This window comes from Sciurus carolinensis, chromosome 4, assembly GCF_902686445.1.
Source record: "Sciurus carolinensis chromosome 4, mSciCar1.2, whole genome shotgun sequence".
NCBI classification, from domain to species: Eukaryota; Metazoa; Chordata; class Mammalia; order Rodentia; family Sciuridae; genus Sciurus; species Sciurus carolinensis.
In genome coordinates, this window is record NC_062216.1 from 158,644,554 (window position 1) to 158,661,614 (window position 17,061).

At 44.9% G+C, this 17,061-nt stretch overlaps 1 protein-coding gene across 1 annotated transcript; it reads left to right on the plus strand.

Moving 5' to 3' along the window:
* Positions 1 to 1,111: 1,111 nt before the first annotated feature.
* Positions 1,112 to 3,901, plus strand: Ascl1 (achaete-scute family bHLH transcription factor 1). Its single transcript, XM_047548064.1, has 2 exons — positions 1,112 to 2,402; positions 2,782 to 3,901. The coding sequence occupies exon 1, from the start codon at positions 1,648 to 1,650 to the stop codon at positions 2,353 to 2,355; it is 708 nt and encodes a 235-aa protein (XP_047404020.1). The 5' UTR covers positions 1,112 to 1,647; the 3' UTR covers positions 2,356 to 2,402; positions 2,782 to 3,901.
* Positions 3,902 to 17,061: the final 13,160 nt, after the last annotated feature.

Consider the following 17,061-nt stretch of genomic DNA (forward strand, 5'->3'; position numbering starts at 1 on the left):
CCTCTGCCACTCCATATCACACAGCTTTCTTCTCTTAGAGTCCGGGAATATCCCGGGGCGCTCCGCTCTTTGGGTTCCCCATAGTCAATCTAGAAATAATCCTCTAGGGCTCCGGCGACGTTCCAGGGAGCCAGAGGTCACCCAGGGCGCGCGAGGGCGGGGGTGGGGGGACGGTGACGTTATTCCTGCCTGGTACACCTCGCCACAGTACTAATCACAACCTCTCCCCACTCGGTCAATTGTGGAGGGTGCATTCTAGTTATTAGGGTTGGATGGGAAGGTAGAGACCGTCTAATCCAACCTTCTGTGGCTACAGAGGAGGAAACCGAGGGGAGAGGAGGATAGCACTTACCAAGAGCCACAGAGCTCTTGAGAGGACCCAGTGGGACTAGAACTCAAGCCTTCGCAGAGTCCAGTACTTTCCCACTGTCTAGAAGGAGTTCCCATTCTACCGTTCTACACTTTAATTGTAAAATTACTGCAGTTCTTGTCATTGGAGAACTCCGAGAGAGCAACAGAGGGCGAAGAGGAAAAGTAGAGCCCCAATTCTCCCCTAACCTCCACACCTCCCCTGTGCCACTTTTTCTGCCCAAACCCTTCCGTGCGTTTTGTTCCAGTTTCTCAGGAGAATCCAAGAGCACTTCACCCCAGAACTTTCCACCCATACACCCCAATTCCCAGAGCCATTTACCCCTCCTGCAAAGCCGGCCCCCCCTTTCTAGAGCCACCCCCGGCTGCAGCCCGCTCCTAGCGCGGCGCCTGTTTATTCAGCCGGGAGTCCGGCACGCGCCAGGCGCACGCACTGCAACAACAAACCCGGCTGAATGGAGAGTTTGCAAGGAGCGGGCGCAGAGAACGGGAGGGGGAAGGAGAGCGGAGGAGGGGGAGTTTAGGGAGTGGGTGGGAGGAGGAGGTAAAGGAGGGGGAGTGGGGGCTGCAGCCGCTCGCTACAGCAGCGGGGAGTGGGGGGCGAGGCGGGGCCAGGGCTGCGCGTGGGGCTGGGTGTCCTATTGAAAAGGCGGCTGCGCTCCGGCAGCCCAGCTCTCTCACTTCTGGCCAGGGAACGTGGAAGGCGCACAGACAGGGAGCCGGTCGGGGAGAGAGAGTGAAAGAAGGAAATAAGAAAGAAAGGGGGTTAACAAAATAATAAAAACAGCCTGAGCCACGGCCGGAGAGACCAGGACCAGGCGCAAGAGAGAGCAACCTTTAGGGAGAAAGGATCCGGAGACGCGAGACTCTGCAGAGCTCACTCTGCACTGACTTTTACTACTTCTTCTTTTTTTTTTCTTTTTTGTTTTTCTTTCTTTCTTCTTCTTCTTCTTTTTAATAGCAAGAAGGAGCTAGCGACAGCCTCACACGCGAGCGCCACGCGAGGCTCCCAAAGCCAACCCGCGAAAGGAGGAGGGGAGGAGGAGGAGGAGGAGGAGGAAAAGAGGGAGGAGAAAAAGCATTTGCACCTTCTTTGCTCTCTAAGAAGTCTCCCGGAGATTTTGCATTTTTTTTTAAACTTCCCTCTGAGCTCCCACTTTTTCTCACCCCTTCTTCCCTCTCTGTTCGTGCACCCAAGTTCTCTCTCTACCCCTCGCGTGCCCCGCACCTTGCGTCCGGGCTCACTCTGATCCCGCGACTCCTTGGCCGCCGCTGCGCATGGAGAGCTCTGCCAAGATGGAGAGCGGCGGCGCCGGCCAGCAGCCCCAGTCGCAGCCCCAGCAGCCCTTCCTGCCGCCGGCAGCCTGCTTCTTTGCCACGGCTGCAGCCGCGGCGGCCGCAGCAGCCGCAGCGGCAGCTCAGAGCGCGCAGCAGCAGCAGCAGCAGCAGCAGCAGCAGCAGGCGCCGCAGCTGAGCCCGGCGGCCGACGGCCAGCCCTCAGGGGGCGGTCACAAGTCAGCGCCCAAGCAAGTCAAGCGACAGCGCTCGTCCTCTCCGGAACTGATGCGCTGCAAACGCCGGCTCAACTTCAGCGGCTTTGGCTACAGCCTGCCGCAGCAGCAGCCGGCGGCCGTGGCGCGCCGGAACGAGCGCGAGCGCAACCGTGTCAAGTTGGTCAACCTAGGCTTTGCCACCCTCCGGGAGCACGTCCCCAACGGCGCCGCCAACAAGAAGATGAGCAAGGTGGAGACGCTGCGCTCGGCGGTCGAGTACATCCGAGCGCTGCAGCAGCTGCTGGATGAGCACGACGCGGTGAGCGCCGCCTTCCAGGCTGGCGTCCTGTCGCCTACCATCTCTCCCAACTACTCCAACGACATGAACTCTATGGCCGGTTCTCCGGTCTCCTCCTACTCGTCCGACGAAGGCTCTTATGATCCTCTCAGCCCGGAGGAGCAAGAGCTGCTAGACTTCACCAATTGGTTCTGAGGGGCTCGGCCTGGTCTGGCCCTGGTGTGAATGGACTTTGGAAGCAGGTAGGTTGCATTTTGGGGTGGGCAAATTAAGGGGATCTTCTAGTCTTGGTCCTTTTTCCTTCCTTTGAGTGTCTGTGAAAGGCGAGGCTGTCTTCACGGACGTGGGGGTTTTATTTACTTATTTAAAGAATGTGTAGAAGTGTGGCAATTTCGAATTCTAGTTTGTTAGTTTCAACTCTGTCCTCAGAAAGTGGCTTTTACCAGGATTCCAAGGAGTGGAGGGAAGGGGTGAGGTGCTGAGATACTGGTGTCAATCGGGTCCTGGGACTTGTCAAAAGAGATGTTGTACCTGACAGGCTCTCCCTGAAACCTCTAGGGTTCTCTCCCTCTATCCTCTACGTTCACACTAACTTTTCCCGTTCTTCTGTTTATGTTATAGCGTGACCGCACCACCTGCATCTTTAGTGCTTTCTTATCAGCGATGTTGGGAGGGAGAAAAAAGAAGAAGGAAAGAAGAAGGACATACACACACACACACACACACACACACACACACACACACACACCAAGAACAGGCCACCAGCCCCAACGCCCTCTGATGCATGCCTGAGAGACAAGGATCTCAGGAAACAAGGATGTGCCCAGAACAGCATCTTTGCACTCCAATCACTCACGGAGATATGAAGAGCAACTAGTACCGGAGTGTCTGTGCAAGACGCAGCTGGTGTGCAAAAACAGCGGTCTCCCTGCGGAAGGGAGCAGCGCATGCCCTGTAGTAACTCCCACCCACCGCTAAGAAGAGTTGAAAGCACTTGCTCCGGTGCTTTCACCTCCCCGCCCTCTCTCAAAGCGCAGTTCTTAGCCCTTTAGAATTGGGTTGGTGTCTCTGGTCTCAGTAACCCTCATCCCAATAAGCTGTGGATATCTGTCTGCAGTGAAACTATGCTATACTCAGTACTTTGAAATCCTACCCAGTCCCCGGGGTCCCTCCCCAAACCCTACTTTCTCCCTGGTACCATCTTTTCTACTGTTTTCATCATAGAAGGCTTCCAATCTTTTGTGAATTTTTTTTATTATAAGAAAAATCTATTTGTATCTATCCTAACCAGTTTGGGGATATATTAAGATATTTTTGTACATAAGAGAGAAAGAAAGAGAAAAAATTTATAGAAGTTTTGTACAAATGGTTTAAAATGTGTATATCTTGATACTTTAACATGTAATGCTATTACCTCTGCATATTTTAGATGTGTAGTTCACGTTGCGACTGCCATTTTCCCTATGTGGTTTTGTAAAGAACTCTCCTCATAGGTGAGATCAAAATGCCACCAGATGTACTTCAGCACCAATGTGTCTTACTTTATAGAAACGTTTTTAATGTATTAATGATGTTATTAAATACTGTTCAAGAAGAACAAAGTTTATGCAGCTACTGTCCAAACGCAAAGTGGCAACCAGCTGGTTTTGATGGGTTGCCTTTTGGAAATTTCTACCACTGCCTTTTTTTTTTTTTTTTCTTACTGTTTTATTACAAACTTACAAAAATATGTATAACCCTGTTTTATACAAACTAGTTTCGTAATAAAACTTTTTTTCCTTTTTTTAAAAATGAAAATAATTAGCTGCCTCTAAGCCTTCTTTGACTCTGACCCCTGGCCAAGTTATTATTAAAATACCAAAGGGAATGGGGGGGGGGGGAGAAAAGGGTGGTCCAAAACACACTAAGTGACAGAAATGACAAGAGTAAATGCCATGGCCATTCCTAGCCCTGTGGTAACTTTGTGATGGCTGCAGAGGGAAATGATTATCTGTATTTCATTTTCCTCTCTCTGTCTCTATTTTTATATTTCTTTATTTTGGTGCCATGGACAAAACCCAGTGATGCTTAACCACTGAGCCACATCCCCAGATCTTTTTAGACAGGGTCTGCTAAATTGCTTAGGGCTTCACCAAGTTGCTGAAGTATAAATAAAAATAAAATGGCCTCTTTTTGTTTTTACTTTTTGGCCTATGAATGTACACTTGCCCCCCAAAGAAGAGATGATTAATGGCTGCATCTTACTTTAAAACATCTCTAAAAAAGTCAATTGTAAAGAGAAGTTCCCCTCCCCTCCATTCTTGGACCTTCACTCCCTTCTGAGTTTCTCATTGTGAGTCTATGGAAGGGCTGGATGAACTCATGGAGAGACCGGTGGGTGGAGGAAGGTGGTGCTGAAGATTGGGGGGTTGGGGCAGGTCTCCTTGTCCACAGGCAAGTCCCCATGGTGGTTGTGTTCCTTTTCTCTCACTTCTAGGTACACATTTTCTAGTCCTTTTCCCCAATGCACACACTTTATTGACTTTAAGTAAAAAGCAGGTATAATACGAATTTCTTGCAGAAGGAGTTAGATTTAAATAAACGCATTAGTAATGTGTGGTCGCTTTGAGACACTGGCCTATCTAAGCCTGTGACTCCATCCGAATAGCGTGAGCTGTGTGTAAAAGTACCCAATTACCAAGATTCAAAAAGAAATTGGTGGGTTTTTGGCTGGCTTGCTTCTTGTCAGTTAGCAAGGACGTGATTAGAATCCTACTCGGCCTCTCGCCGGCTCCTCACTCGCCGCCTGCATTACTTGCAGATTCAGTTTGCGTGTCTCCAGCCAAGCGGAAAGCCTAGCGCAAAATGCATCTTACAAAACCCAACAAAGAGCGGGGAGCCAGCACGTCTTCCAGAGTTAAAAATCTAGTCTGTGTTGGTACATCTATACCATTTAGTGGCACAGAATAATCATTTTTTAAAGCCGCGATGCGCGGAGCACGCCACAGCGTCTGATGTCATTTTGCTAAATGACCCTCTATAGAATGCACACTGCAGCTTCAGTCCCTTTCAAAGAGATGAACGTAATTAAGGAGAAAAAAAATCAGTAAATTCCTCATCGCCATAAATAATCGGACTTTCTGCCAGCAGTGGGCCAATTTAGAGCTTACTTGAGGGAAGTAATGCTTTTGTGATGCCTGTTTTTATTTTTATCTTATTTGGAGGACTAGCGCTGGGCTCCCCCCACCCTCCATTTCTTTTTCATTTAATTTAGCTCCTTTGCAAGTTTCCAGATAAGGTATGCAAAGAAAGTGTAGCAAGTCATTTTTGGCTATGAATATAACATTAGGATAATGTTTCAGCTCCCACAAAGAGGATTTTTTTTCCCCTTCTCCCTGTGTGGACAGGTGTTCTTTTACCCACTTCTGAATGGGAAATATCCAGTCTCGTTAAAACTCGAGGCAAAGTTAGCCGTTGTTTGCCACAATGCAAAGGCAAACTCGAAAAATTCACAAAAACACACACAATTTTGCCGAAGCTAGGAAAGGGCAAAGCAGGGATTGGGCAAAATCTCATTACATCTGCTCTAATCGCTTAGCAACACAAAGCCGGGGCTTGTGCGGCGAAGGGAAGCCATTCACTGCGCTCTGACAGGCCGCATTCAGCCAGCATTAGTCAGCTCCATAAATCACCGCTGCCCATTGGCTGCGCGGCGGGCTTTGGAGCAGCCCTGGGCTGTCAGCGAAATACAAAATGTAGACCCCAGAGGCTAGCAATCGCAACCTCTCCCCGGTCTAGCCCCCAGCCCACCTTTTTTTTTTTTTTTTTTTTTTTTTTTTTTTTTTTAGGACGGGGGTGGGGGGAGATGCTGGGGAAGAAAACTGCATTAACTTTATTGACTGAGAAATCTTACCTATTCAAAAAATGGCCTGGAGACCACCGAGTTAAGAGAGGAGGCACGCCTGAAATTGACGAGGAGTGGGGAGAGGGGGTGATGGGCAGATCCGCTGTTGGCTGCAGAGCTGTTGAATGCACGTATTATCAGGGGCTGGCATGCAGCTACTGGGACACAGGTTTCACCTCCCTGACACAATCTTTGAATTTTAAAATTGGGAATAGGAGGGTTATGTATGGAGAACCATCTCTCTCACGTTCATATCAGGTGGACAGATCAAGGAAAAGAAAAGGAAAACACTGGGCTCTACACAGAGCTTCAAAGGAGTAGGACTGAGAGGTAGTAAGGGAGGGATTGAAAGTGCATTTCGAGTTTGCTGTTCTTGCAGAGAAGTTAAGACACCGAATTAACAACCCAATTGCTTGGTGCCCATAGCAGCTAGAGTAAATAAGGTCGAGGACTAGGAATGCCCTGTGGAGGGAATGACAAGACCTGTGTAAATGTTGGTGCTTGGTGTGTACTGCTGTTGTTTTGTTACTGTTCTTCCAGTACTGTTTCTCATTTTTATGGAGACTGGTCAGATGTATCTAAATCACAACCCAGGCTTGATTCTTCCCCACAAACCTCACAAAAAGAAATCTGGCAGTAGAAATGAATTCAAAGTAGACTTTCCTAGAAAGTTCAGGTTGCCTTCCCTCAAATACCTTCCCAGAGAATCTTCTCTGGAAACTTTCCCTGAGGGCCCTATCTAAAGCAACTCTCCATCTGTCACAGTCACTCCCTGTCCATCGCCCTGATCCTCCTTCCTGATATTTACCAGGTATGTGAAAATGTGGTCTTTGCATGTTTATATGTTAATTGACAATTGTTTCCCACCAAATGGTGAGTTCCATGAGGAGAGAGACCTTACCTGTCCTGTTCACTGTAAATAAGTATTTGGAAGAATGGATCTGGATCATCTACTCCATTGCATTGGTAGCTGTGTTGCTTACTATTTTCTTTCCCCTTCAGATCTACCCTTTACCCTTCTCTACTCCTCTGTGTCACATGGAATTCATGACTATGGTTCCCTTGCCCTCTGGCTTCCGGTTGGGTTTGACCAGTGGGAGGCACCCAGAGAAGATGTAAAAGTGGAAGGGAAGATAGGTTAAAATATCCATACTCCCTTACTGTTTGAACTCAGTTGCTTTGACAGTGGTTCTGCTCCTTGGTTTAAGGACACAGCTTGTCACGATGCTTCTGTCCCCCAAGTTTAGATATTTCTGAGGTCCAGTAACAGATTTTTCCTCCTGCCCCTTCAGGTTCAGGTGCTAAATTCTCCCCCTTGTTACTAGTTCTGGGTGCGGTATTTTTGGTTCCCTCGACTCTAGCTAGACCTCTGCCTATCCACTGAACATTTTTCATTTACCCTTTTGCCTAAGTGCCATTAGTTCCTATTGGGCTAACTGCTGATTGGTACTCTGGAATTTCATGGATATATACTAGATCTTTGTAGGGATTCATTGGGCTATCAGTAAGAAACTTCCAAGGGTAGGGGCAAACCAAACTCTGCAACATCTAACTCTAGAATATAATTCCATCTTTTGGAGCCAGCAATGACTTAAACCGAAAGTTTGCCAAAGAAATTAGTTACAGTTTTCTCTTTTGGAAAATGAGAGTAGCAATACCTTCTTTCCAACAGATCACCAGATGAATAGAAAATGAAAGAACTTTACAGAGGCCAGAGACTATGTATCAGTGCAAGAGATATCCACCTCTCATGATCTTTCTGAACCAGATAGAAAGGTGGTGCTGGGACTTGTCATTAAGATAAACAAAGATACTGCTGCTGTTGGAGAGCCACTAACACTGTCACCCATTTGTCACTCAAACATGTATGCACACACTTAAAAAGGATGGACAAATGATTAAATTTGGTCAACATTTCTAGGTCTTAATTGCCTTCATTTTTATCTTCTACTGCAACTCTCCAAGAAGTATGTTTTATTGCAAAACTTTTTTTTTTTTAGCACGATTGATGCGTCTCTGATATATTAAATGCCAGCGATCCCATTTCTCTTGTCTTATTGCTGAGTAGTCTCTGGACTTCTCTCCACTTCTAGGCCAAGAAATGATTGTTTCCGGATTTCCCCAGAAACTCCAAGTTACCTAGAGTCAAAGGTAGAGAGGGAAGATTTCCTGATCCTAGCGTTTTCTTTTTTCCCCCGCGGCGACTAAGAATGGCTTGGATCTAGCGCAGGTCGAAGTTATATTCCTTCTTCCTTTGTATGCAAGATTAGGTTGTTACAAAAGAGAGTGTGTAGGTTAATGGCAGGAAGCAAGTTGCAGCGCGGAGCGCAGGCCCTGAGCGCGTGTCAAGCTTAATGATTTATTCAAGCTGCAGCGCATCCGGGCGTTGATTGGCTACAGGCATGCGTCCGCTGTCAGCTGCGCGCGCCAGAGACTCGCCAGGCTACCTGACGCCGGGAGGTCGAGGGGAGGTCGCCGGCGGAGGTAGAGGGAGAGGGAGAACAGACTTGGGGACCGGTTCCTGGGGAGGAGTGATCTAGAGGAATAGGTAGGAGTTGAGAGGAAGGAAGGGAGAGACAGGATGGGAGTCAGTGGAGAGAGGAAAAGAAAAAGGAGAAAGGGATCGGGAGAGGGGAACGAAGGAAGGAAGGGAGGGAGAAGAGCGGAGGAGGAGAAAATCCAGGATAGATGGGGGGAGGAGGGAGGAGGGGAGAAAGAAAATGAAAGAGAGGAGAGGCGAATGAATGAGAGAGGGAGAATAGAGAGAGGCTGGAGAGGGGAGTGGGACGCGCTCCCAGAATGTCCCGCGTGCGCCCCCCTCTAGGCAGCCAGCGGGCGGCTGCTCACAAAGCCGCCTTTGATGCGCTGGCTACCAGGGCTATTTTGGGGACGAGATGGGGGAAAGCCGCCAACCCACACTCCTTGAAGGGAGTCACTTTCTGCAAAGTACATTGGAGAGGACTGGGCCCTGGGTCTGGACTGTCGGGGCAGGAAGTGGATGTAGGGGACAAAAGCTCCGCACCTGCCAAAAGCGAGAGCACTTAGAGAGCACCTCCCCCCCAGTCCCCGCCCTGCTCGCCCGCCGACCCGGGAGCCCGGGCTGCTGGGCTCGAGAGCTGCGCTGCACCGCCACCTCCGACTCCACCGCCGCGGCGCCCCGCCCTTCCGCATCCTCCCTGCCAAACCACTTCTGCCAGCCTTTCTGGGTCTTTCTCCTACTGCGGTCCAAGTCTCCCTCCTCTCTCCTATTTCTCTTTCTGCCTTGTCTTCTTTCCTTCTCCATTCTTCATTTATTTGTTCTCCTTTTAGCCATCATTATCGACAATTTACAAAGTCAAAACGAAACAAACGAACAAACAAAACGACCACGGAACACTTCTAGATTGGAGTCCTGCTTTAGCCAGTGAGCCCTTTGAAAGGCGAGAGGCAGAGTCGGGAGACAGAGCAGAGGAAAGAGGGGGAAGAGAACGCGCTTGAAAATCAAACGGGAAAACCAGCCCACTGTGTGCATTTGCTTGGATAAAGTTGTTGAGTCTGGAGAGGCAGCAGTCAGAGGGTGGCTGCTTGTGTTGGGGGAGTTGGGAATTCTATCAATAACCATCCCTGTCCCAAAGACCGAGACTGAAGTAAAGCTGGCATGCCGCCCCCCACAGCCTCCAGTACACACAGCTCTTGGCCTCCCCCAGCTATCTCTCTTTACTAGGAAAACAGTCTGTCTCCATTGTCCAGGTGCCAGCAGGGCCTTTGGCGAAAGGGAGGCCGGCCAGCCCTCTGATCAAACTCAAAGGTTAGTTAAAAGACAAAAACAGCTGAAAGTCTTCATGAATAATGCCGGGCCAGCCCACCCCCACCCAGGCCCCCCCAGCTCAGTGTAGTGCAAGCCACGCTCAATGCCCGACCACTTTGTTATGCTGCTCGCCTAAGTCAGAATTTCACAGAAAGGCCGAGAAGAAAAGCTCCCACAATTAGGGGTCGCCTGTCAGAAAACATTAACGCCTTCCTCTCCCAGCCTGTCAGGCCTGCTGCAGATACAAACCGCCATGGCGAATTGGCCCTCCACCCCGTGAAGCCCCGCCAGCCAAAGGAGCAGGGATTTGCAAGCCAAAGGAGATGGAGCCGGCCTAAGTGTAGTTTCTGCAGTGTCGCAATGCACGGAGATGCTCCCAGCTTCTGCTTTCCAAGTGGAGAGGTCATAGGAGATGGTTCTGCACTTGAGCAGATGGACAGATCTCCCAGACCAAGGCAGCATAGTAAAATGGCTATACACTTATGCCCTGTTTACTGACCATTTTTCAAGTGCCAGGCATCTTATTTTGTAAATGATTAGAACAGTTTTTTAAGGTAGTACATTATCATATTTCCCATAGAGGTGTAAAAAATTGAGAGATTCAAAGAGGCTATGTGACTTGTCGAGGGTCACATAGCTAGGCAGTGTCAGGGACAGGATTTGAACTCAGGTTTGGAATCTGATTCCAAATTCCATGTCCTTTTTTTTTTTTAACCTCAATCCAATGGTTAGTTTCTTCAATAAGATTCAGAGAACAACTCTATGCTTATTCACTTCTGAAAGCATTAGCAACACTCAAGCATGTTCTTTGCCATCTTTCTGTATTAACAAGAGTATTCCTTACTTTTAGAGCAATATCTGGTACATGCCTGGCACGTATACATTTGTGGAAGGAATAAAACAGGGAAGGAAGGTGGGCATTCCTTGGAAATGTCCTTTTGGTTTTCTTTGAACGTTATTTTCTTCAGGAAGATATTTGATTTGGGGTCAAAAGATCTAGTTGGGATTTTTGATGCTCTACCTGATAGCTAGGGAGTTGAACTCTTATCTCCTCACCTGCATATGTGGAGGTAATAATAATAACTATCTGCCAGGAACGGTGAAGATAGAATTACATAAACTATGTAAAACCCCTAGCATGACATCTAGCACATACAAGATACTCCAAAAAGTAAGTTGAAATGAAATAGGAATCTTTTATTTTTCTGCATCAATAAAATATGTTCCAAAAATGCAATTACATCTTGGAAACAAAAATGCTGTGCTACAGCTAACTCATCAGGGAACTTGTCTATGGTGTTCAAGCTGCCAGGATGCTCTGAGGTAAATCAGAGACCACATTCATGGATCTCAGGGCCTCCAAGAAGTCAGCTGTCACCTTTCAGTAAGAACAGAATGACTCAACTGCCATTTACTCCTTCATAATGAAGCAGGTAGGAAATGGAAAAGGAAGTCCCAAGGAGTGACTACTTTGCTAGGAGAAAATTAGCACTGGAAATTAAAGTTAGTTACTCTGCTTTTCTTCTTAGAGCCTTATACCCTTAGCATTCCAGAATGGTTCAGAACTTGGATTTCTTTGACAAGCCTTGGAAGGAAATTTTGCAGAAATCATAGTCATTTAAGGGATGGATACAATTCCCATTGCTTTGGATACTGCTGAGATAATTTAAATTTACTTCCACTCACAAAACTCCAGAATCTGTGTCATGATCTCTTTCTGATCCTATTCACTGGCTGTTTCATTTCCAAAACACTAATACAAAACTGGAAAAATTAGAACAGCTACCATTTATAATCCGAGGAGTGTTTAATACTTGTACTGAAGCTGATCAGTTTCTCAGTCGTTGTTTTTCATTAATTCCTTTTGTGATGTTTGAGTTTCTAGAGAGCAGAGATCATCTTCAACATGCCCCTCTTGGTCTCTGCTGCATCTCTGGTTTCCTTCCTTCTGTGGACAACGTTTCTCATCTTCTGAAGACAGATTCCATATTGATATATAATCACTATCTCACAGACTGCTGGCAAAATATAATGGAGCGCTAGAGAAGCAAGTTCATGTTGAGGATAGTTCATGAATATGTTCAGAATGCAGTGATGTTTGAAATACAGACCAACCTCAGGGATAGCCCCCCTCCCCACCCACACAGCACATGACCCAGGATTGCTGAAATAAAAACTTCAGAGTTTGTACAACCACAGTGCGGTAGCCAATGGTGATCCAGGGAAACTATTGATGAGATAAATCTTTTTTTTTTTTCATTGAAATCTTTTTTATTTTTACAGACTGCATTTTGATTCATACACAAATGGGGTACAACTTTTCATTTGTATGGTTGTATACGATGTAGATTCACACCATTCATGTAATCATACATACACATAGGGTAATACTGTCTGTTTCATTCTATCTTTCTGTCCCCCACCCCATTTTCCTCTACATCGTCCAAAGTTCCTTCATTCTTCTCTTCCCTCTGCCCCTCCCTCCTCGTTATATATTGTCATGCACTTATCAGAGAAAACATTCAGCCTTTGATTTTTTGGGGCTTGACCTATATCACTTAGTATGATATTTTCCAACTTCATCCATTTGCCAGCAAATGCCATAATTTTATTCCTCTTTATGGCTGAGTAATCTTCCATTGTGTATATATACCACAGTTTCTTTATCTATTCGTCAATTGCAGGGCATCTAGGTTGGCTCCACAATCTAGCTATTGTGAATTGAGTAGCTATGAACATTGATGTGGCTGCATCACTGTAGTATACTGATTTTGAGATGAATCTTTTCTCTTGAAAATCCAAGGAAAACCAGAGTGGCCAAATAATAACTGATCCCTGGGCCTTTGCCCAGGAAAGACCAGTTTGACTTCAGCATTCAGATCTTTACTTCCTGGGGAGAGAGAAATTATGTGTAGAAAAGAATGCTGCATGTAGGAAGGACATCATCTTTCTCCAGTTTCCTTGTGTTGGAGCAATGGAGAGGAAGCCTGTTTATATCCATCTCTCCCTTCTCAGGAATGTCACCTGCTTCACCTGGGCACACAGGAATGGGGGACATTCATTGTGTGGCATCTAAATAGATTATATATTTCAATGAACAACTAATTTTGCTGTAGTTATTCTACAGATGAAAATAGGCCTCTAATTCTAATTCTATATGCTACTTATAAGGAAAAATAATCAGAAGAGTTAAAAGACATAGCAAGAGCATTTGTTGTAGGATTTTTATTTTTTATAATGGTGAAAATTTGAAACAACTCAAAACTCTAATGTTGCATATTGTTTCAAATAATTATTTGCAAGCTCATATAATGGTATATTATGTAAACTTTTAAACAATAATGTAGATTTTTATTTACTAGTATGGGAATATATCTGTGGTATATCAAGATTAACCCTCACTTTTAATTTTATTACCACCACAAAAAAGTCAACATCTAATTTTATATTTTTTTTCACAAAGGAGCATCAGATCTTTCGATTTTCTACTTTTAATGTGAACATTTATCAGGTTAGTTATTAAAATCATTAAATATTTTCCCAGGTCTTATTCTTGACTCTCATGATACAGCAGTGAAAAAGACCAACATGGTCCCAGTCCTTATGGAATAGAGTAGAACAGAAATTTTAAAGTCTAGAAGTTATTTATTTCTGAATCTTTAGTCTTCTATAACATAATTTTAAATGTTGGCTGAATTTATGATAGCATCTTAACTGATCTGTATTTTTACATGAAGACTTCTTTTTCTTTCTTTTTTTTGTTACAACCAATGAAAAATTTTGTGACTAAACATCATATAGGACAGATCTGTAGAAGGAAAACTGCTTTCTTGGAGGATATGTGTACTCTTTGAAGGCTTTTGAATTCATATTTCTTAGCTGCATTAAAAACGGTTGAATCTGTCATAGTTTCATCAACACTGATATGAGTATAATCTTTCACATAGCCTCAGTAAGTATTATTAGATTTTAAACATTTTAAAAATGTTTAAAGTTACCAAAAGGGTAATTTTTAAAAAGTGATATCTTATTCTTTTATTCCGCTTGTCTTATCCCACTAGTGACATTCGATTTTCCTTTATATTTATTGACAACAGTGATTCTCATACAGCACTAAGATGCACTACATTAGAATAATTGGAGGTGTTTGTTTATAATACATATTCCTGAGGATTCAGATGAACTCAGAGGCTTTCATGTAAGGCCAGTTTGTGGACAATGATCATTTTAGTCTTCTCGGGGAGATATAACAGAAAATTGGCTTTAAAAGAACATCTGTGTATAAGATAAAATCATCAATCCCATAAAGGTGACTTATATTCTAAATTTATGGTTCCAAAGTTATATGCATTGAATGTCTGCAATGGTAATCTGTCAGAGGGAATGGGGAGGATTACTTTGGATTGATTGTCTGGTGTTCCTCCCTCTCTTTTCCAGCCTCTTCCCATTCACTCTGACCTCCCAGCCCTGCCCCCCACCTGCTGCAGGCCTGGAGAAGAAAGCCATTTCCATTGGCTTTGGCTGCCTGGGAGATCTATATTACTCGGGGGAAGACAAGAGCTGTCCCCATCTTGGTAAAGTGTGAAATTCGGTTTTGATTGCAAAGGGAAGCCATTTCAACGGGATTACACCGTGACCGTGTAGATTAAACTCAGCCATATGGCCCGGGGATGCTTCTTCCTACTGTCAGGTAACAGTGCATTGCTAATGACGTGGGGATGACATTTTCAAATGAAAAATAAAGCCACCTGGACAGGAATAAAGGAGGCGCGTGCGCATGTGCACACATACACACACACAATGAGTGGATACTGGCAAGCATTAACAGAACATTGGACTGCTGGTTTTGAAGAGGAGGAGCAACTTGTATAATTATAAGTAAAACCAATGATCATGGTGTTATAGAAGGACTTCTGACTGCCTGACATAGTAGAATGAGACTCTTTTTATCAAAAGTGTTGACTTGGAGAGATTGCTTAACCTCACTTTGCCTCAGTTTCTTCACCTGTTAGGTGGACGTAAAACACACTTCACAGGACTGAAGTGTGATTTGTGAACTGCTACCTGATGTACAAATGGGGAGAAAAGATTTTTATCAGCTGCAAGAAATAGAAGTAAATTGACCAATTTAAACTAAAAAGAGACATAGAAAAAGTTTGGGCAGTTTGTAGAACAACTGGGAAGATGGATTTCAGAAAATCCATAGGTTTTCTGAAAAATAGGTTTAAAAAGATGAAGTTGATAAGAAGCTAAAAACCATCCCCAGAATGATCAGCTATGGCTGCAAAGGCTGCTGCCTCTGGTCTCTGGACACTGGCACTTATACGGACACCATCTTCAGGATGAGACACAAATCTCCTGCTGATGTCGATGGTGCTACTACCTGGAAACTGACTGGTTGCAGCCATAACCCAGCTGCAAATGTCATAGCAATGGCTTCTCCACTGACTTTGCTTCTCTGCGCCACTAGCCCTCAAGTCTATTTCTGGGACAGGAGCTCCAGATTGGTTCAGTCATCAGTGTAAGACCTTGGAAAAGGGTCTTTGGCCTTGTCTGCTTTTATGCTAAGAGATAGGCTCTATTTTCTTCTGAAATGCATAAGACTATCCACGGGAAGGGTACTCACAAACTGGGCAGCCAAAAACAAAACAGAACAAGCAATTTAAAAAAGACAAATATCTCTTAGATCAAGGTTCTGCAAAAGCTTCATTAAAGGACAACATAGTAAACATTATCATAGGTAAACTTCATACGTAAACTTCCATACTCTTCTGCTATTATATAATGCAGAAGCAGCTAGGAGCAATATGTAAATGACTGTGGCTTTATTTCAATAAAACTATTTGTAACAGTAAGATTTTGATTTCAGGTGTTCTCTGCTGATCCTTGCTCTGGAAGATGATTATAGTGACAACTAAGTCACCTTTAAAGATAGTTGTACTTTTCTTGCTAGAAATGTATGCAGATGGAAACAATAGCAATTCCTCCAATCATGCTCTTCTTCCTTCATTCACTTATCTTGCCCCTGCTAACTGCTGGTTTCATTGTGAAGGCTGTTTCCCAGTTAAGGGGTTAATAATATGTAAGCTATTTGCATTCAAACATAATTTGGCTTCTCTTCTTAGCCCTTCTGCATTTTCACACCATTTGGGCAGGTTCATCTTCCTTGCTCTGGGTGTTAGCACAAGGACACTTAGTCCACACCAGGAATCTGGATATTAGCTTCTTCCTAAGGGCATGACAACCACATTAGTGAAATTCATCAATTACTTCTGTGGTTTCTTTGGGATGTTCCCAGAGTTTGGTTTAGTTGATCTGGGGAGCGAGAACAGTCAACCCCATGGACTTAGGATGAATTATCAACTGTAAATGTTTGCTGTCAGATGAATAAAATAATTCTGATGGATAAAGATAGCTTCCTTCTCTCCATCATTCATTTAACCCATAGAAATTGTGATTTGAAAGTCTACCATGTCTGTGCAGTCTCTGTCCTGGAGGACATTCAGTTAGTTTTTTAGGCTCTATAATCAAGTTTTGTTTTTGTTTTTTTTTTTCAATATGGGAAGCAGTTATTTATTGTATCTATATTACCTAAGCAAAATAAATGGTGCAGGGAAATGAGGCTATTCATTACTATATGAGGGATGTCAGTCATCACTTTTATCAGAAATAAGTTTGATGGCACCTTGCAGAAAATCTAACATATAATGGTAAAACCCAATGATGGACTTTTCTCCTTTTTCTTCCTTTCTTCTTCCCTCCCTCCTCCTCTTTCTTTCTCCCTCTTCTCTCTCCCTACCCTCTCTCTCCTTTTATCCTTTCCCCCCTTGTCTCCCAGCTTCCTTACCTCTTTTCTTCCCTCTCTTCCTTTTCCCTCTTCCCTCTGCTCTCCCTTCCTCCCTTTCTGAGTGAGCGGTCTGGTGTAGGATGGTCATAGTGCGGTCAGGGTTACAGGTCATGACCAGCTTTCCTCTTGGTCATCGTTAGCATTTGACTTGTTGTCCTGTAGTCCAAGACTGACTGCATCACGCCTGCTTTCTAGGCAAGATGAGGAAGGATAAAGAGCAAAACGAGTGTGCTAGCTAAAGCTGCTCTCTTCCAAAGGAGGCTGAGGGTTTGCTTTTAAAGCCCAGAATGTCACTGCTTCCAATACAGATAAGAGTCAAGAGAGAAGAGGAAAACGGATATAGGGTCTCAAAGAGTCTTGCAGCTCCCTCTCTAGTAGATTTTA

Coding starts and splice junctions, on each gene's coding strand:
- Ascl1 (XM_047548064.1), top strand. CDS start 1,648: ATGGAGAGCTCTGCCAAGATGGAGAGCGGCGGCGCCGGCCAGCAGCCC.